This window comes from Oncorhynchus kisutch, linkage group LG24, assembly GCF_002021735.2.
Source record: "Oncorhynchus kisutch isolate 150728-3 linkage group LG24, Okis_V2, whole genome shotgun sequence".
Lineage (NCBI taxonomy): Eukaryota > Metazoa > Chordata > Actinopteri > Salmoniformes > Salmonidae > Oncorhynchus > Oncorhynchus kisutch.
Window position 1 is genome coordinate 33600741 of NC_034197.2, and position 22050 is coordinate 33622790.

A 22050-nucleotide genomic window follows, 5' to 3' on the forward strand; every position below is an offset into this window, starting at 1 on the left:
CCCCCTACCCATCCATATTGATCAGACTAGATGCCCCCTACCCATCTATATAGATCAGACTAGATGTCCCTTACTCATCCATATAGATCAGATTAGATGTCCCCTACCCATCCATATAGATCAGACTAGATGTCCCCTACCCATCTATATAGATCAGACTAGATGTCCCTTACTCATCCATATAGATCAGACTAGATGTCCCCTACTCATCCATATAGATCAGACTAGATGTCCCCTACCCATCCATATAGATCAGACTAGATGTCCCCTACCCATCCATATAGATCAGACTAGATGTCCCTTACTCATCCATATAGATCAGACTAGATGTCCCCTACTCATCCATATAGATCAGACTAGATGTCCCCTACTCATCCATATAGATCAGACTAGATGACCCCTACCCATCCATATAGATCAGACTAGATGTCCCCTACCCATCCATATAGATCAGACTACCAACACACTAGATGTCACAGGAGGTTGGTGGAACCTTAATTGGGAAGGACGGGCTCATGGTAATGGCTGGAGTGGAATAGGTGGAATGGTATAAAATACATCAAACACATGGTGTGATGACATTCCATCCGCTCCGTTCAATCCATTTTCATGGGCCCTCCTCTCCTCAGAAGCCTCCACTGCTAGATGTCCCCTACCCATCCATATGGATGGGACTCAACACTGACCAAGATTGTCCTGAGCTGGTGTAAAACATGTTGTGTAGAGAGAGAGAGAGAGAGAGAGAGAGGGAGAGCAAGAGAGAGCAGGAGAGAGCGGGAGAGAAGGAGATGGAGAATAAGGGTTCTTTCTGAGAAAATAGAGGTATGTAGGAAGTTAGGAAGAGTGACTTTGACAGTTTTATATTCCACATATAATCCCAGAGAGTTTATTCAGGTATTCCAAGCTGTACAATGTTGTAAAGACCACAACACAGGACAAAGACAAAGAGAAACTGAAACATAAGATACGGGGAGATCGTAGAGACACAGAGAAAGAGAATAAAGGAAAAATGGAACGTACGGTATGTGGACAGTCAAGTAGAGATAATCTAGACAGAGAAAAAAGTGAGGGGGGGAAAGGTGAAGGGACAGTCTCTATTACTCTCTCTTTCAGTATCAAAGGCGTCCAATGAAACTAGGCCAGAGCAAGCGATGACAGAGCTGCCAGGAAGAATCATCTTGGAGACAGTGTCCCATGTTGCCAAAGAGCTGCGCCCGTAAGGTGATCCACTATTAAACCTGCTAGACACTAACATCTAGATTCTACACTAACACAGTCTGCTCTGTATGTATAGCAGAATGACCTAAAGAAAAACTCGACATTAACATTTGAGTCATTTATCCAGAGCGACGTACAGTTAGTGCATTCATCTTAAGACACTGTACCTAGGTGAGACAACAACATATCACAGTCGTAGTACATTTGTCCACAAATAAAGAAGTTATCAGCAAAGTCAGTGCTAGTTGGGATAGTAGGAAAAGACTGAGATGTCTTATTTAAGATACTCTTTGAAGAGGTAGGGTTTCAGATGTTTTCAGAAGATGGACAGGGACTCTGCTGTCCTAGTGTCAGGGGGAAGATGTGCAGGGACTCTGCTGTCCTAGTGTCAGGGGGAAGATGTGCAGGGACTCTGCTGTCCTAGTGTCAGGGGGAAGATGTGCAGGGACTCTGCTGTCCTAGTGTCAGGGGGAAGATGTGCAGGGACTCTGCTGTCCTAGTGTCAGGGGGAAGATGTGCAGGGACTCTGCTGTCCTAGATTCAGGGGGAAGATGTGCAGGGACTCTACTGTCCTAGCTTCAGGGGGAAGATGTGCAGGGACTCTACTGTCCTAGCTTCAGGGGGAAGATGTGCAGGGACTCTGCTGTCCTAGCTTCAGGGGGAAGAAGTGCAGGGACTCTACTGTCCTAGCTTCAGGGGGAAGATGTGCAGGGACTCTACTGTCCTAGCTTCAGGGGGAAGATGTGCAGGGACTCTGCTGTCCTAGCTTCAGGGGGAAGATGTGCAGGGACTCTACTGTCCTAACATCAGGGGGGAAATGGACAGGGACTCTACTGTCCTAGCATCAGGGGGAAGATGTGCAGGGACTCTACTGTCCTAGCTTCAGGGGGAAGATGTGCAGGGACTCTGCTGTCCTAGCTTCAGGGGGAAGATGTGCAGGGACTGTCCTAGCTTCAGGGGGAAGATGTGCAGGGACTGTCCTAGCTTCAGGGGGAAGATGTGCAGGGACTGTCCTAGCTTCAGGGTGAAGATGTGCAGGGACTCTACTGTCCTAGTGTCAGGGGGAATATGTGCAGGGACTCTACTGTCCTAGCTTCAGGGGGAAGATGGGCAGGGACTCTGATGTCCTAGTGTCAGGGGGAAGATGGGCAGGGACTCTGATGTCCTAGTGTCAGGGGGAAGATGGGCAGGGACTCTGATGTCCTAGTGTCAGGGGGAAGATGGGCAGGGACTCTGATGTCCTAGTGTCAGGGGGAAGATGGACAGGGACTCTGCTGTCCTAGCATCAGGGGGAAGATGTGCAGGGACTCTGCTGTCCTAGTGTCAGGGGGAAGATGTGCAGGGACTCTGCTGTCCTAGTGTCAGGGGGAAGATGTGCAGGGACTCTGCTGTCCTAGTGTCAGGGGGAAGATGTGCAGGGACTCTGCTGTCCTAGTGTCAGGGGGAAGATGTGCAGGGACTCTGCTGTCCTAGTGTCAGGGGGAAGATGTGCAGGGACTCTGCTGTCCTAGATTCAGGGGGAAGATGTGCAGGGACTCTGCTGTCCTAGCTTCAGGGGGAAGATGTGCAGGGACTCTACTGTCCTAGCTTCAGGGGGAAGATGTGCAGGGACTCTGCTGTCCTAGCTTCAGGGGGAAGATGTGCAGGGACTCTACTGTCCTAGCTTCAGGGGGAAGATGTGCAGGGACTCTACTGTCCTAGCTTCAGGGGGAAGATGTGCAGGGACTCTGCTGTCCTAGCTTCAGGGGGAAGATGTGCAGGGACTCTACTGTCCTAACATCAGGGGGAAAATGGACAGGGACTCTACTGTCCTAGCATCAGGGGGAAGATGTGCAGGGACTCTACTGTCCTAGCTTCAGGGGGAAGATGTGCAGGGACTCTGCTGTCCTAGCTTCAGGGGGAAGATGTGCAGGGACTGTCCTAGCTTCAGGGGGAAGATGTGCAGGGACTGTCCTAGCTTCAGGGGGAAGATGTGCAGGGACTGTCCTAGCTTCAGGGGGAAGATGTGCAGGGACTCTACTGTCCTAGTGTCAGGGGGAATATGTGCAGGGACTCTACTGTCCTAGCTTCAGGGGGAAGATGGGCAGGGACTCTGATGTCCTAGTGTCAGGGGGAAGATGGGCAGGGACTCTGATGTCCTAGTGTCAGGGGGAAGATGGGCAGGAACTCTGATGTCCTAGTGTCAGGGGGAAGATGGGCAGGGACTCTGATGTCCTAGTGTCAGGGGGAAGATGGACAGGGACTCTGCTGTCCTAGCATCAGGGGGAAGATGTGCAGGGACTCTGCTGTCCTAACATCAGGGGGAAGATGGGCAGGGACTCTGCTGTCCTAGCATCAGGGGGAAGATGGGCAGGGACTCTGCTGTCCTAGCATCAGGGGGAAGATGGGCAGGGACTCTGCTGTCCTAGCATCAGGGGGAAGATGTGCAGGGACTGTCCTAGCTTCAGGGGGAAGATGTGCAGGGACTCTGCTGTCCTAACATCAGGGGGAAGATGTGCAGGGACTGTCCTAGCTTCAGGGGGAAGATGTGCAGGGACTCTGCTGTCCTAGCTCCAGGGGGAAGATGTGCAGGGACTGTCCTAGCATCAGGGGGAAGATGTGCAGGGACTGTCCTAGCATCAGGGGGAAGATGGGCAGGGACTGTCCTAGCTTCAGGGGGAAGATGTGCAGGGACTCTGCTGTCCTAGATTCAGGGGGAAGATGGACAGGGAATCTGCTGTCCTAGATTCAGGGGGAAGATGTGCAAGGACTGTCCTAGCTTCAGGGGGAAGATGGACAGGGACTCTGCTGTCCTAGATTCAGGGGGAAGATGGGCGGGGACTCTGCTGTCCTAGATTCAGGGGGAAGATGGGCGGGGACTCTGCTGTCCTAGATTCAGGGGGAAGATGTGCAAGGACTGTCCTAGCTTCAGGGGGAAGATGGACAGGGACTCTGCTGTCCTAGATTCAGGGGGAAGATGGGCGGGGACTCTACTGTCCTAGATTCAGGGGGAAGATGGGCAGGGACTCTGCTGTCCTAGATTCAGGGGGAAGATGTGCAAGGACTGTCCTAGCTTCAGGGGGAAGATGGACAGGGACTCTGCTGTCCTAGATTCAGGGGGAAGATGGGCGGGGACTCTGCTGTCCTAGATTCAGGGGGAAGATGGGCGGGGACTCTGCTGTCCTAGATTCAGGGGGAAGATGTGCAAGGACTGTCCTAGCTTCAGGGGGAAGATGGACAGGGACTCTGCTGTCCTAGATTCAGGGGGAAGATGGGCGGGGACTCTACTGTCCTAGATTCAGGGGGAAGATGGGCAGGGACTCTGCTGTCCTAGATTCAGGGGGAAGATGTGCAAGGACTGTCCTAGCTTCAGGGGGAAGATGGACAGGGACTCTGCTGTCCTAGATTCAGGGGGAAGATGGACAGGGACTCTGCTGTCCTAGATTCAGGGGGAAGATGTGCAAGGACTGTCCTAGCTTCAGGGGGAAGATGGACAGGGACTCCGCTGTCCTAGATTCAGGGGGAAGATGGGCGGGGACTCTGCTGTCCTAGCTTCAGGGGGAAGATGTGCAGGGACTGTCCTAGCTTCAGGGGGAAGATGTACAGGGACTGTCCTAGCTTCAGGGGGAAGATGTGCAGGGACTCTGCTGTCCTAGATTCAGGGGGAGGCAGATTCCACCATTGGGGTTCTAGAACAGAGAAGAGGTTTGACTGGGCTGAGTAGGTGCTCTACACAAGTCAACCCAGAGTGAGTGTGTGTGTCCTACTGGTGGTGTGTCCTACAGAGGTGAATGTGATACAGGATACTATACTTCCATACAGACCGTCTGGCTTCTAGAAGCATGAATATGGATGGAGACAACCGTAATGTTTGAACATGAATAACACATGTACGCCAAAACCACACCACAACTGAGCCACTGTGTCCAAGCACCCCGAAATAACGAAAATTAACAAATAAATAAATAAATGCATCATTATGTATTGGTCACAGTAGTACAGGCCAGGGGTAAAACAGACGTTTCTCTGTCCAGGCCTTCAGCTACGTCAGCGTCAATGCTCACACAACCCTCTCCCACTCGTTCTTTAATGTATTTACAATACTGTTTTCTTAATTCTAAATAAAATCTTTGACCATTATAAATGATTCGTCCAGACTTCACATGTAAACTATGACCTCATGGGAGTACGATCTACTGCTGGGGTGGGGACAAACAACCATGTTAAGGTGGCCTTTCGCTCCAATAACAAGTTTCCCACAGTTACAGATCTAGGATCAGCTTACCCTCCCAAAATCCTAACCTTAACCATTAGGGGGATAAATCCTAACCTTAACCATTAGGGGGATAAATCCTAAACTTAACCATTAGGGGGATAAATCCTAATCTTAACCATTAGGGGGATAAATCCTAAACTTAACCATTAGGGGGATAAATCCTAAGCTTAACCATTAAGGGGATAAATCCTAAGCTTAACCATTAAGGGGATAAATCCTAAACTTAACCATTAGGGGGATAAATCCTAAACTTAACCATTAGGGGGATAAATCCTAAACTTAACCATTAGGGGGATAAATCCTAAACTTAACCATTATGGGGATAAATCGTAAGCTTAACCATTAAGGGGATAAATCCTAATCTTAACCATTAGGGGGATAAATCCTAAACTTAACCATTAGGGGGATAAATCCTAAACTTAACCATTAGGGGGATAAATCCTAAACTTAACCATTAGGGGGATAAATCCTAAACTTAACCATTATGGGGATAAATCCTAAACTTAACCATTAGGGGGATAAATCCTAAGCTTAACCATTAGGGGGATAAATCCTAAACTTAACCATTAGGGGGATAAATCCTAACCTTAACCATTAGGGGGATAAATCCTAACCTTAACCATTAGGGGGATAAATCCTAACCTTAACCATTAGGGGGTATTGCACACTGTCCTTAGATCAGAGTATAAGGGTAACTTTATCTTACTTTTGGCACTGCAGCAGCGCCTACTGTATGGCTGTACAGTATACCATTTCGAACATGGTAAATACTTTAAAATGCTATGTTGTAATATTTAAGAGTAAATGATTTGTTTAATGGTAAGGCTGATTCAGAATATTAACAAGTCTTGGCTGTGGTCTCTCTCTCTCTTCCTCTCTCTTCCTGTTTCAGCTGGCAGTTATTTCTGCAGCATGTTAAGTATCACACATTATAAGGTGATTGCAGTCCTCCTCTAAAGTAGGTTCTAAAGCAGGGCACTTTAGCCAATCGGCTGGTTAGCCCCTCAGAACCCAATCACAGTTGATTATAGCAGCACAGGCTGAGTGCAGGCGAGCTAGATCCTCTATTGTACCCATATATTCTGTACTCACACCTGTAGTTCAAATGTCAGGATGTGAGTGTGTGTGTTTAATTAGTGTCCTGGACTGGTTTGGCATTTTAATATATGTTATAACCATGTTAACAGTCATCACTGTGTTCTTCCTCTACATCACTGGATGGAGAGAAAACGATGCCAGGACAAACAAACAAACACGCACACACACACACGCCAACCCGTCATCATCACAAACACACACTCTGGGTGGGCATTGGATTGGGGTTGTTTCCAGGGGGAAGAGTAAGCCTGCCGGACCCACAGAGATGCATCATATCATCTCCAGAGCTGGCCTGCATCTGTGACATGTCAGCCAATGTGTGTGTGTGTGTGTGTGTGTGTGTGTGTGTGTGTGAGAGTGTGTGTGTGACTGTCTGGTTTAGATATCTGCTCCCTCTCTCTCTGCAGGGGGAACACATTCTCAGTGATTTACAGCCTAATGGACTGACTGGGGCTGCTGCTGTTAGTCCGGAGAGGCCTGGAGGGATGAGACCTTTATGAGAGACACAGCTGGGTAGTGTGATACTGTTCATCTAACACAGTGTAGGCTGCACTTACAGTTACACAACTACAAGAGCCAGCCAGCCAGTCAAGTCAGCCATTCAGTAAGCCAGTCAGTTAGCCAGGCATTCAGTCAGCCAGGCATTCAGTCAGCCAGGCATTCAGTCAGCCAGGCATTCAGTCAGCCAGGCATTCAGTCAGCCAGGTATTCAGTCAGCCAGGCATTCAGTCAGCCAGGCATTCAGTCAGCCAATCAGCCATTTATTATTTATTTATCCTTTAGTTAACCAGGTAAGTCAGTTAAGAACAAATTCTTATTTTCAATGACGGCCTAGGAACAGTGGGTTAACTGCCTGGGAAGATTTGTACCTTGTCAGCTCGGGGATTTGAACTTGCAACCTTCCGGTTACTAGTCCAACGCACTAACCACTAGGCTACCCTGCTGCCCCATTCGGTCAGTCGGTCAGTCAGCAAGCTATTCAGTTGGTCAGCCAGCAAGTCATTCAATCATTTAGTCACTCAGTCAGTCACTCAGTTAGTCGGCCAGTCAGACATTCAGTCAGTCAGTCAGCCGGTCAGTCAGCCAGCCATTCAGTCAGTTATTCAGCCAGCCAGTCAGTCAGCCATTTAGTCAGCAAGTCAGTCAGCCTAGTTAAACAAAAAAAATTAAAAGTCAGACAGTCAGTCAGCCAGCCATTCAGTCAGCCAGTCAGTCAGTCGGTCAGCCAATCAGCCAGTCGGTCAGTCAGCAAGTCAGCTGGTCAGTCAGTCGGTCAGTCAGCCATTCAGCCAGTCATTCAATTGGTCAGCCAGTCAGTCAATCAGCCATTCAGGTCAGTCAAACAGCTCCAAAAAATTAAGAAGTCAGACAGTCAGTCAGCCATTCAGCCAGCCGGTCAGTCGGTCAGCAAGTTAGCCAGTCGGTCAGTCATTAGGTCGGTCAGCCGGTCAGTCAGCCGTACAGTCGGTCAGCCATTCAGTCGGTCAGTCAGCAAGCCGTTTCGGTCAGTCGGTAAGCCAGCCAGTCATTCAGCCAGCCAAACAGTCAGTCAGCCATTCAATCAGCCAGTCAGTCAGCCAGTCAGTCAGACAGTCAGTCAGCTATTCAGTCGGTCAGCCATTCAGTCAGTCGGTCAGCCAGCCGGTCAGTCGGCTGGTCAGTCAGCAAATCAGTCAGCCATTCAGTCGGTCAGCCATTCAGCCAGTCAGTCAGCCAGCCGTTCAGTCAGCCAGCCGCTCAATCAGCCAGCCAGCCAGTCAGCAAGCCGTTCAGCCAATAGGCCATTCAACCATTCAGCCATTCGGTCAGCCATTCAGCAAGTCAGCCGGTCAGTCAGCCATTCAGTTGGTCAGTCAGCCATTCAGTTGGTCAGTCAGCCATTCAGTCATCCATTCAGTCAGTCAGCCAGTCAGTAAGCCAGTCATTCAGCCAGTCATTCAGCCATTCAGGCAGGCAGCCAGCTATTCAGTCAGTCAGCCAGCTATTCAGTCAGTCAGCCAGCTATTCAGTCAGGCAGCCAGCTATTCAGTCAGTCAGTCAGTAAAACAGTCAGCCAGTCAGTAAGCCATTCAGTCAGTAAGCTATTCAGTCAGTTAGCCAGCCAGCCAGCCAGCTATTCAGTCAGCCTTTCAGTCAGTCAGTCAGTCAGCCATTCAGTCTGTTGACCATTCCGTCAGTCAGTCGGCCATTCAGTCAGCCGGCCATTCAGTCAGTCAATCAATAAGGTGGGGACATGTTAGGGTAGGTCGAGGCCTCTTCTATTCCTCTCCTGTTGCTTTATTTCAGGGAAGAAGTCTTTCACCAGGGGCCAATTATGAGTGATGGACCCCAGAGAAGGGGAGGAAATTAGCAGTGACCCTCAGCTTCTCTCTGACCCGCCCCCAGGGACCACACTGTAAATTACAGCCCTCATGGATCTATGGGAACCAGGAAGTTTGGCAAACCAATCAGAAGGCAGGGCTCCTCCTATGCAGTGCAGAGTGTTTAGTCAGGGAGTAATGGACTGGAACACCTGGGACAAGTTCTTTAGTCTGGGCTAAGTCAGTCTATCTGTGCCTTCACAGGGCTACTGTACACAGGACTGTCTAAACATGTCGCTGTGATGTCACTCCTCACACACACACACACATGCATGGCTTCAGAAGCTTTTATAAGGTTCATTCTGCAGACAGACCCATGGCCACCTGGTGTGTGTTCCTGTCCTCTATGGGCCAATTACACACACGTAAAGGTTCCTCTCTACTCTCCCTCTACTGCCTCTTTCCTCCTCCGTCGCTTTCCCTTGCTGTGTTTAATGGGGTTAATAGAGGTTGGGGGGGGGGGGGTCCTGTCCATGGGTTCCTGTCCATGCCTTATGTATGAGTAAAGATGCCCTTTAGTCACTATCTGATGTAGCCATTCCTAATTAGCCTCTTACCTTCGACCCATGGGCTCTGTCTCACGCCCACTGCCTAACGAGCTCATTTATATCAAACTAGGATGGATATGAGTGCGCCTTTCTTCTCTGTCCTGTCAGGGACCCATCAGCATTAGTGATGATGTGATGTCAACAAATACTGTAGTCACTTAATTCAATTGAATAAAGTTATAAACAGCTCTATAAGTATGAGACCTTCTCACAGGGCCGACTTCCTCTCCTAAGGGTACATCGTTTGACTGGCTTCCTCTTCAACCTACACTTCAGGTAGCGTGTGTGTTTCTGTGTGTGTGTGCTTGTGTGTGTGTGTGTGTGTGTGTGTGTGTGTGTGTGTGTGCTGAGAGAAGGATGTCTCCGGGGTCATACTCAGTGGTGACTCCCCAAACTAGCGGGCTAATTAGTTGTAATTAACACTATTGGAGAACAGCTAGTCACATTCACACACACACCTTCTTCTGCAGGATGTTGACCTTCCTCTCCTTAACATCCAGCATATCCTTCATGTCCCGGATCTCTCCGGCCAGCGTGTCCTTCTCCTCCGTCAGGTCCTGGAGCTGCTGGGTCTTCATACTGAGGAAGGACTCCTTTTCTTCCAGACGAACACGCAACGCATCCACCTGGGAGAGAGAGAGATAGGAGGGCTCAGATTAAACTAGCTCTTATTGAACAATCGTGTCGGGCATGAAGAAGGTTACAATGTAACAACCACAGCATAAAAGAAGACAGAGAGAAAGGAGAGACAGAAAGACATGAGGATGGACAGACAGAGACAGAAAGAGAAAGAGAAAGATAGACAGAAACACAGAAAGAGAGGAGGGAGACAGAAACACAGAAAGAGAGGAGGGAGACAGAAACACAGAAAGAGAGGAGGGAGACAGAAACACAGAAAGAGAGGAGAGAGACAGAGTGAGGCAGAGAAAGACAGAGAAAGAGAGGAGGGAGACAGAAACACAGAAAGAGAGGAGAGAGACAGAAACACAGAAAGAGAGGAGGGAGACAGAAACACAGAAAGAGAGGAGGGAGACAGAAACACAGAAAGAGAGGAGGGAGACAGAAACACAGAAAGAGAGGAGAGAGACAGAAACACAGAAAGAGAGGAGAGAGACAGAAACACAGAAAGAGAGGAGAGAGACAGAAACACAGAAAGAGAGGAGGGAGACAGAAACACAGAAAGAGAGGAGGGAGACAGAAACACAGAAAGAGAGGAGAGAGACAGAGTGAGGCAGAGAAAGACAGAGAAAGAGAGAGTGACATAGACGGAGAGACAGAGAAAGAGACAGAGGGAGAGAGATAGAGAGAGCGACAGAGAGAGAGATATCCACTTCTTTATTCCAGTATATTAGCTATATGAACCCACAGTATGTACCACAGACCACAGGGTTCTCTGTTGTTATTGGGCATATACTGTACAGGTATCAATCCTCACTGCCTAACATCAACATTCTTTGGACATTTCTCCACATTGTAGTGTCTAGAGTCTCACTCTGAGCTGGCTGTCAGAGTGTCAGACTGCTAGTGCTGATTACATGAACAGGTTGTGTTGCCATGGAGTCGTGCTACTGCTGCTGGGTAGTCATCAGCGCCATGTGAAACCAGGCTAACCTTGTTTAATTCAACTTCCAAGGTCTGTCTGTCTGTGTGCGTGTGTCCGTCTATGTGAACTTGTTATCGGGCATTTTAACAAGCCTGGGCTCAGAGGAGATGGTGTGAATGTTTTAAGGGTTTGATGGAACATCTTTCAGAGACTTTACAGGGCATTTCCACAGAGAGAGAGAAGATACAGCATGTGTGTGTGTAACATGCAGTGATAGAGGTTCTCTCAGAGCCATTAGCACCAGGCTGGTACCCCCAGGTGTAAGATGGGAAAGTATGTATCTCATATTACCTGGCTGGCAGTGTCCCAGACCCTGCTACTAAGGCCTGCTCTGTTCTTCTCTCCCTGGCACTCACACACTGCACTGACACCCCTAATCCGACTCTCTGGACTGGACATCTCAGGTGTGTGTGTGTGTGTGTGTGTGTGTGTGTGTGTGTGTGTGTGTGTGTGTGTGTGTGTGTGTGTGTGTGTGTGTGTGTGTGTGTGTGTGTGTGTGTGTGTGTGTGTGAGAGAGAGAGAGAGAGAGAGAGAGTGCCTGTCTATGTGTGTGTGAGTATCTAATCCCCCCCCCCCCAACCTGGCAAAGAGCAATTTAGAAAGAATGTGTAAGCGTCGGTGAGCAGGAAATCCCTCAGATCACTCACTAAGCTGTGATACACTAGTCTCTGAATGGTAATACCCTCTTATAGCACGCCCTAGGTGCCTGGGACAGAATCACATTCCCTGAAACACAGAGACAGAGGAAAGGAGAGAGAGAGAGAGAGTGAGGAGGGGTAGACCTCCTGGTAGATATTGTAATCACTGTAGCACGTTGAAACTACCGTCATCTCCTTCAGTGAACGTGAAAATGCTACTTCACCCAGTAATGCACTGTAGAGCTCTCTGTCAACATATACACTGCTGAGATGATGGATATGGAGCTAAATGTATGTTGTGGAGACTAAAGGCCTCTCTCTCTCTCTCTCTCTCTCTCTCTCTCTCTCTCTCTCTCTCTCTCTCGCTCTCTCTCTCTCTCTGGTGAGACAGGGAGATCTTGTGAAGTGATGAAAGCCATCTCTCCATCCCCATCTCTATCTCCCTCCCCCCTCTCCTTCTCCCTCCCCCTCTCCTTCTCCCTCCCCCTCTCCTTCTCCCTCCCCCTCTCCTTCTCCCTCCCCCTCTCCTTCTCCCTCCCCCCTCTCCTTCTCCCTCCCCCCTCTCCTTCTCCCTCCCTCCCTCTTCCTAGGATTCTTCCAGTGTACATCAGTAGGTGTGAGTTGTGAGGAGAAACAGAGGGGTTGGGATCCCTCCAGTCCCGCCAAACATTGTTTTTGGGGTCCATCCCACATTTCTCAACGCCACGCTGCTCTGTGACAACACGCAAAACAGAATGCCTGCTGTCTCCACGGCAACCAGGGACTCGTTTGGCCCGAGCTATTGGATGCTGGCGTGGACATTCTGTTTTGTAATTACAGTGTTTCATTGGCTCAGAGAGGGGGAGTCGGGAATAGATCAGCCCAGAGAGAGAGAGGTGGGGAGACAAAGAAAGAGAGATGGGAGGAAGAGAAAGAAAGCGAGGGAGCAGTCCAGTCCGGCCTGGCTCAATCCGAATCCGAGGGGGACTGGGGAGATTGCATCGAGGCGTGCCGGTGCATAGATGAATTAAAAACACATCCATCGCCCTATCTCTCCAAACCCCAGCGTAAGCCTCCCAGCCCCTCACTCAACACCAGATCATTTAAAAAGGTTTTGATATGTTTTCAAGATTTCGTGGTTGCAAAACTATTAATTCTTGGCAAAGTGAGATGCAAATGCGCACACAGTCATTCATACACACTATCATTCTCACACACTCATTCATACACACTATCATTCTCACATACGCATACATGCATAGTATGTGTGCAGCCCTGGACACACAAACACAGTCTTGCGCATATACGCGCACACACACACACACCTACACACACACACACACACACCTACACACACACACCTACACACACACACACACACACACACACACACACACACACACACACACACACACACACACACACACACACACACACACACACACACACACACACACACACACACACACACACACACACACACACACACACACACACACACACACACACACACACACCCCTGCACACACGCTCCCCCACTTCACCTCCCCTTTCATATTTCTAATGACAGCCAAATCTGCTTTTTGGACGTTGGTTTGCTAAGTAAAACAGCGGTTTAAAGAAAACACCAGCACTGTTAGTCTTCACCTCCCTTTTTCTGCTTCACGTTTCATCATAAAAGTTTTTCTGGCAGCCGAATCTGCAAAGGTATAAAACCTCGAGTCGGCTTTGGGTCCAATAAACAACTAGGAGACTATATGAGGAGACCACATTCAAAAGTACCAGAGAGCATGAGAATACCACAGTATTGTACAAAGTAACAGGTCAGGAATTATACCTTCTGCCTTATAAAGCATGGACATTACAAACCCTTAGGCAGGCATGATACAAAGCTCAGGGGTGCATGCTCAGACCCCTCCTGTACTCCCTGTTCACTCATGACTGCATGGCCATCATTAAGTTTGCTGATGACAACAGTGGTACGCCTGATCACCGACAACGATGAAACAGCCTATAGGGAGGAGGTCAGAGACCTGACCATGTGGTGCAAGGACAACAATCTCTCCCTCAATGTGATCAAGACTAAGGAGATGATTGTGGACTACAGGAAAAGGAGGACCGGGCACGCCACCATTCTCATCGACGGGGCTGTAGTGGAGCAGGTTGAGTGCTTCAAGTTCCTTGGCGTCCACATCACCAACAAACTAACATGGTCCAAGCACACCAAGACAGTTGTGAAGCGGGCACGACAAAACCTATTCCCCCTCAGGGGACTGAAAAAATTTGGCATGGGTACTCAGATCCTCAAAAGGTTTTACAACTGCACCATCGAGAGCATTTTGACAGATTGCATTACTGCCTGGTATGGCAACTGCTCAGCCTCCGACCACAAGGCACTACTGAGGGTAGTGCATACGGCCCAGTACATCACCGGGGCCAAGCTTCCTGCCATCTAGGACCTATATACCAGGCGGTGTCAGAGGGAGGCCCTAAAAATTGTCAAAGACTCCAGCCACCCTAGTCATAGACTGTTCTCTCTGCTACCGCATGGCAAGCGGTACCGGAGTGCCAAGTAAGTAATTTGGTCGGTCGGTCACTCACTCACTCACTCGCTCACACAGTCAAGTCAGTGACCTGGGTGTTGCTTCTTATGTTCTACCTCATGGACCTTTCTAAACACAATGCTGAACCTGCTTTGGAAGGAAATACAGACAACATGCTAACTGCACAGTTTTTCTTCTCTCCTGGAGCAGGACGGTGCAGTTGGTTGTCTCTGGTTGTTGTGATGAGTTGTAGTCAGACAGCGTGTGTGTTATCCGGGAGTATGTCAACAACGTGCCATATGACATCCATTCAAATACATGTATTTGAATACATCTGCTGTGAAATGAATCATCCCAAACCAACAGATAATATTAGAGTAATTGGTGTTTAATTTGCCCTAAAAAAATACTATTGTCTAAATACAGTAGCATTACTATATTACTATATTGTATATTGTTGTAATACCTGCTAACTAGGGTTAGCTAAAATGGCACTACTTGCTGACTATACCAGTTACTGTTTAATGAGAGGAACACCTCAATCAGGACATAAGACACTATACCAGTTACTGTTTAATGAGGGGAACACCTCAATCAGGACCTAAGACACTATACCAGTTACTGTTTAATGAGGGGAACACCTCAATCAGGACCTAAGACACACAGGTTTGTGACAGGCCACCTATTGAGTTGGGTCAACAGTTCTGACCAATGTAACAGACCAGACAACACCTTAGTAAAAATACACTTTCAACTATAATTGTAACATCTAAACGTTAGACAGGTTCTAGGCCCATGACAGAAAAACAGTACAGAGGTAGATATAAACAAGTCAAGTTTACTAAAGCTTAGAGGATTAGGTTGGCTTGTTTGACACATAAATAACACATTACCAAGAGTACACCAAAATGATTTCTTAGATCTGTTACTTCCACTAGATCGCTTTCTGAAATACAACAGAGCTTACACAGAGATTCAGCTGACCAAGTTCACAAGATGACCAAATACAATGACAGACAATACTGTACTTCTGATGGTAGGAAAGAACAGTTAACCACTGCCTTTACATACACAATATATATATTTTAGAATGCAAATGACTGTACTTAAAAAGACTGTCAATAAACCGCCTGGACCTCAAACCAGAAAAGCTTCTCCAAACAATCCAACTGAAGGCAATAGGGCATTATTGCAGTGCTTTTACATAATGAACATCTTGAATAAACTCACTGATGGTCAAACGCAACACATACCATTCAGAACAAAATCGACCACACCCCGAACATTTATTCAAGACAGCATGGTCACAAAATGGTTGTTCACAGAACTAACCAACAGAACCAACACCATACCAGCCTATACACACAAAGGACATTCACCTGAACATCAGAGAGGAACAGGCGAAGCAAGAGGCATAACTGGCCCAAAAGCTGTCGTCTCAAGCAGGCGGCTTTGGTTTTAGTGTTTGTCGCTTACCAAGTGAGGACGTTTGTATGGAGGTCAATATTTGGTTAACAAAAGAGGTAAATGGCTTATTTGTTACGTTTGGCTTATTTGTTACGTTTGGCTTATTTGATTGAATAAAAGTTTCGTAATGATTAGGATGAGTGTACTGATATAAGACACATGACATCCCAGAAACACTTTCTATCGGAATTCCGTCTGCTGTTCACACGAGCATCTGCCCTCTCATTGGCTTGAATGGTCCCACCTGATCTCTCCTCTTCCCGACTGCCTTCCACTTTTGAAGACATTTCTTTTCATTGTTAGCAAGGAAACTTCAGTTACTGATCAAAATATCATGGATAATCTGTGACATGTCCAAGGGGTGCTTTTATACATTTCCTGCATATCCTACCCTAATAACGGTGCCCAGGGAAACTGACCAAAAGTTTGGTTCCTAGCCTGTCACACAATATTCTTCAGTTACACAATTGTCTGAGTAGAGCCACTATCTGGGTGTTATTGCTTGTCAGATTATTGTTGATGGTAAAGACAAAAGGAACTTTTTAATCTTCAATTTTTTTTCAGAATATTAAACTGTAGAATTGTTTATGTGGGTATCCCTGAACCTGGAGTCTATCAGTGGAGAGACACAGACACACAGATCTGATGTGAACAGTAATTCCACATCTATCTCCGTCCATGTGAGGAGATTGCTGCTCTGCTCTCTATCACAGAGGAACTCAACGGTTTCATGAGAGAAAAGTCCTTGCACTGATCCAGTGGTCCTACAATGGACCTGGACATCTGACTGCCATTACAATGAATTATAACATACTTCTAAGATACAGAAACATCTACACACTTTAAGAAATAAAACTAAGTACAAGTACCTCCCATATATCTACCAGGAAACTTTTATATACGGATTATTACACTGGAGCTATTGTATATAACATCTCCAAACACTACAACTTTTCCCTTTCCTTCATCCATAAAGCACATCTGGATTGGGAGAGGCCCAGGAGAGGAGGCCAGAGCAGGTGTGTAGTGGTGGCGTGGCACACCCAGATCTGAGCTCATCCTGGTAGATTAACCGCATCATCTCAGAGCTAGGAGTCTGGGATGCAGGCAGGTCAGTGGACGCCTACAGGGCAGGGCTGGCTATGCCTGTCTCTCCGTCTGTCTCAGGACACCTCTTTCATCCTCCTTTACACCTTGAGCAGAGGAGCTGCAAACCTAGGAGTCCTTCTTAATGGTTCACACACCCTCACTGCTAAAACACACACACACACCACACACTGATCCATGCGGATATGAGAGAACATTCCCTGTCCTCAGGCAAGGGCAGAGAATTCCGAGGTGTGTCATCAAGCTGAGAATGAGACACGGATAAAGCTCAAACGCACACACACACACGCACACACTCGCACGCAAAGACACGCACACACACACACTTCATAGCTCAGATCTGGAGTCACGTAATGACCGGATCACACAGGCCTCCTTATGGGATAATGACAGGATGAACTGTAATATGGGCTGCAGGGCAAAGAACAGGAGAAAACCCATCGAATACACAAAAACACGCACTCACACACTTTGCCTTTAAATATATATTTAAATGGCACAAGGGCCTCAGGTCATGAGCATGTCACAGTTCTATTGATGGTGATGTACACTGGTAGAGGGGGAACGCAATGCCAGTCAACGGTTGATGTTCCCAGAGAAATCACTCCAGATCTGATGTTTGGAGAAAGCGTCTTATTCTGCAGGGAGACAGAGCTTGTTGGATGTTTCATATGTCTTGTATCACGACGGTAGATCTCTCATCCTAGACGGCTGAAGAGGGATATTGTTAAGCTCTAGTGGACAGATTCTGTCCTCTATTACAATCCTGCTTTACCCCAAACACAGCTGTTCACAGCCTTCCTTAACTATATCATCCATCATCATTAACTGCTATAGGAGGGAGAGATACACCACACACACACACACACACACACACACACGAGACACCATGGGCGTTCTCCCCCATTAACACTCGCACCATGTTTGATTATTTTTACTGATCATTTCCAAACACTCCTCGCCAGCCGCTGCATCCTGTTTCCAGGCCTTCCAGTTCCTGTCTAGCTGATTGAACTGTTCCTACTGTAAACCATGTACTGTAGGGAGCAATACTACTGTAAACCATGTACTGTAGGGAGCAATACTACTGTAAATCATGTACTGTAGGGAGCAATACTACTGTAAATCATGTACTGTAGGGAGCAATACTGATATATACAATACTGTAAAGTGTACTGTAGAGAGCAATACTACTGTAAATCATGTTCTGTAAGGAGAACTACTGACATATACAATACTGTAAAGTGTACTGTAGGGAGGAATACTGACACTAGTGCAGGACTTGACATTAACGGTTTTAGTAAAACTGATTTTTGACTCCCCAAAAAAGGCCCGTAACGACATCGGCCAAAAGGGGGGCTGAAAATGACTAAAGTACGTAGGAGGGATCTGAAATACATGTCTGTGTTTGCCCATATACAATGTTATATCCCCCTAGCGGCCATACACTATAATGTAAAAATAAATATTAAATTCAATTAAAACTGCTATGGATTTGGCTGGAAGGCTACGGGAGGAACGAGAGGAATTATGTGGAGCCAAATCTTTTTCAATAGCCTATTCAACTCTGTTGGACCTGTGGTACCAAAGATATGTGTAGTAGCCTAGGTCTATCTGTGGTACCAAAGGGATGTGTAGTAGCCTAGGTCTATCTGTGGTACCAAAGATATGTGTAGTAGCCTAGGTCTATCTGTGGTACCAAAGATATGTGTAGTAGCCTAGGTCTATCTGTGGTACCAAAGATATGTGTAGTAGCCTAGGTCTATCTGTGGTACCAAAGAGATGTGTAATGGCCTAGGTCTATCTGTGGTACCAAAGAGATGTGTAGTAGCCTAGGTCTATCTGTGGTACCAAAGATATGTGTAGTAGCCTAGGTCTATCTGTGGTACCAAAGATATGTGTAGTAGCCTAGGTCTATCTGTGGTACCAAAGATATGTGTAGTAGCCTAGGTCTATCTGTGGTACCAAAGAGATGTGTAGTAGCCTAGGTATATCTGTGGTACCAAAGAGATGTGTAATAGCCTAGGTCTATCTGTGGTACCAAAGATATGTGTAGTAGCCTAGGTCTATCTGTGGTACCAAAGAGATGTGTAGTAGCCTAGGTCTATCTGTGGTACCAAAGAGATGTGTAGTAGTCTAGGTCTATCTGTGGTACCAAAGAGATGTGTAGTAGCCTAGGTCTATCTGTGGTACCAAAGGGATGTGTAGTAGCCTAGGTCTATCTGTGGTACCAAAGACATGTGTAGTAGCCTAGGTCTATCTGTGGTACCAAAGAGATGTGTAGTAGCCTAGGTCTATCTGTGGTACCAAAGAGATGTGTAGTAGCCTAGGTCTATCTGTGGTGCCAAAGAGATGTGTAGTAGCCTAGGTCTATCTGTGGTACCAAAGATATGTGTAGTAGCCTAGGTCTATCTGTGGTACCAAAGATATGTGTAGTAGCCAAGCTTGATCATTACAAAGGTGCAATGTGCAGTTGTGTCACACAACACAATGCCAAAGATGTCTCAAGTTTGCAATTGGCATGCTTATTACTGCAGGAATGTCCACCAGAGCAGTTGCCAGAGAATTTAATACTAATTTATCTACCTTAAGCCGCCTCCAATGTCATTTTAGAGAATTTGGCAGTACATCCAAACGGCCTCCTAACAGCAGACCACGTGTAACCACGCCAGCCCAGGACCTCCACATTTGGCTTCTTCACCTGCTTGATCGTCTGAGACCAGTCACCTGGACAGCTGATGAAACTGTGGGTTTGCACAACCAAATAATTTCTGGTAGAAACTGTCATAAACTGTCTCAGGGAAGCTCATCTGCGTGCTCATGGTCCTCACCAGGGTCTTGACCTGAATGCAGTTCGGCGTCATAACTGACTTCAGTGGGCAAATGCTCTCCGTCGATGGCCACTGGCACGCTGGAGGAGTGTGCTCTTCACGGATGAATCCCTGTTTCAACTGTACCGGTCAGATGGCAGACAGTGTGTATGGTGTTGTGTGGGCGAGCGGTTTGCTGATGTGAACAGAGTGCCCCATGGTGGCGGTGGGGTTATGGTGTGGGCAGGCATAAGCTACGGACAACTGACACTTTTGCATTTTATCGATGGCAATTTGAATGCATAGAGACACCGTGACGAGATCCTGAGGCCCATTGTTGTGCCATTCAGCCGCCGCCATCACCTCATGTTTCAGCATGATAATGCACGGCCCAATGTCGCAAGAAGCTGTACACAATTCCTGGAAGCTGAAAATGTCCCAGTTCTTTCATGGCCTGTATACTCACCAGACATGTCATTCATTGAGCATGTTTGGGATGCTCTGGATCGACGTGTACAACAGTGTGTTCCATTTCCTGACAATATCCAGCAACTTCACACCGCCATTGAAGAGGAGTGGGACAACATTCTACAGGCCACAATCAACAGCCTGACCAACTCTATGGAAAGGACATGTGTCGTGCTGCATGAGGCAAATGGTGGTCACACCAGATACTGAAGGGTTTTCTGATCCACGCCCCAACCGTTTATTAAGGTTTCTGTGAACAACAGATATCTGTATTCTCAGTCATGTGAAATCCATAGATTAGGGCCTACTTCATTAATACAAATTTGCTGATTGCCTTATATAAACTGTAACTCAGTAAAATCTTAGAAAATGTTGCATGTTGCGTTTCTTTTTATTCCGTGTGGGAATATGGGTAAATTACCCAGAATGTCATGCTGCGGCAGCTTCTGCCTGATCCAACGCTGATCGAGTAATTGTTTGATATTGTGATTTTTTACTTGTCCATTCGGACAACTGAAATCTATTTCTGGTTGTGCGACTCTTTTTGAAACATTGTTTTTACTTGCCTTAATGTTGAGCCCTGTAGTGTAAACCATGTACTGCAGGGAGCCATATTGATTCATACAAAACTGTCACCATGTATTGTAAGGAGCAATACTGATACGATACAATACTGTAAAGCATGTACTGCATGGAGCAATACTGAAGGCCTCCATACTCAATCAGCTGGGAGGTTCTCTGTCTCTCCATCTCTATTGAGCATTTCTATTAGAGCACAAACTACCTGCTGTTGAGAACAAACTACCACTAGGTATCCCTCTTTCTCTCCCTCTATCCTCTCCCTACATCTCTCCCTCTATCCTCTCCATTCTACCCTCCTCCGTCCGCTCCCTCCTTCTCTCCCTCTTCCTTCTTCTCCCTTCTTCCTTCCCTCTATCCTCTCCCTTCTTCCTTCCCTCTATCCTCTCCCTTCTTCCTTCCCTCTATCCTCTCCCTTCTTCCCTCCCTCTATCCTCTCCCTTCTTTCCCTCCCTCTATCCTCTCCCTCTATCCTCTCCCTTCTTCCTTCCCTCTATCCTCTCCCTTCTTCCTTCCCTCTATCCTCCCCATTCTTCCTTCCCTCTATCCTCTCTCTTCTTCCTTCCCTCTATCCTCTCCCTTCTTCCTTCCCTCTATCCTCTCCCTTCTTCCTTCCCTCTATCCTCTCCCTTCTTTCCTCCCTCCATCCTCTCCATTCTGGTGAATTACCTCAGCGTTGACATATAGACGAAGTCAAAGGTTATTATCGGTAAGGGAGGAAGGAGTGGGAGGGGTTCATCTACAGCTGGATTAATGAGTAATTATTTACCCTCCTCACCCCACCCCTCACCGAAAATACCCCAAACAACACACATATACACGTTTAAATGCATGTGTGTGCATATGCAGGTGTGTGTGTGTGTGTGTGTAAGAGTTAGAAAACAAACATGCAAATGAGTTTTCCCGCGGCGACAATTCCGTTGTTCCTCAGGAACAGATCCCTCTGGCGTGACGACCACCCGCATTCTTTCTTCATTTCTTTCATTATGATAGGCCCAATTAAATTGACGGGCTTCAGTGCTTTATAATAGTCTGAGGGGTAATCGTGGTGGTTTCAGGAGTGATTTATGACTAAAAGAAGACGTGGTGCCCCTCCCCCATGCCTCTATACTACCCCCCCAACCCTCTCCACACTGTACCCCCCCCCCCACTCCCCATTCCCTAACCCCCCACCCTCTCCACACTGTAACCCCCCCCTCCCCATTCCTAAACCCCCCCAACCCTCTCCACACTGTAAACCACCCCCCCTCCCCATTCCGCTAACCCCCCACCCGCTCCCACACTCTAACCCCCCTCCCATCCTCTGAACCCCCCCCCTCTCTCCACACTGTAAACCCCCCCTCCCATTCCTCTACCCCCCACCCTCTCCACACTGTA

At 47.5% G+C, this 22050-nt stretch overlaps 1 protein-coding gene across 1 annotated transcript in view; it reads right to left on the reverse strand.

The window, feature by feature from the left end:
• Positions 1 to 22050, reverse strand: part of LOC109882212 (ERC protein 2) — a 69027-nt gene that overhangs the window by 23256 nt on the left and 23721 nt on the right. Inside the window, exon 5 of the mRNA XM_031803662.1 lies at positions 9938 to 10105. Coding sequence (XP_031659522.1) covers positions 9938 to 10105 — 168 coding nt within the window. The remainder of the gene's footprint in view (positions 1 to 9937; positions 10106 to 22050) is intronic.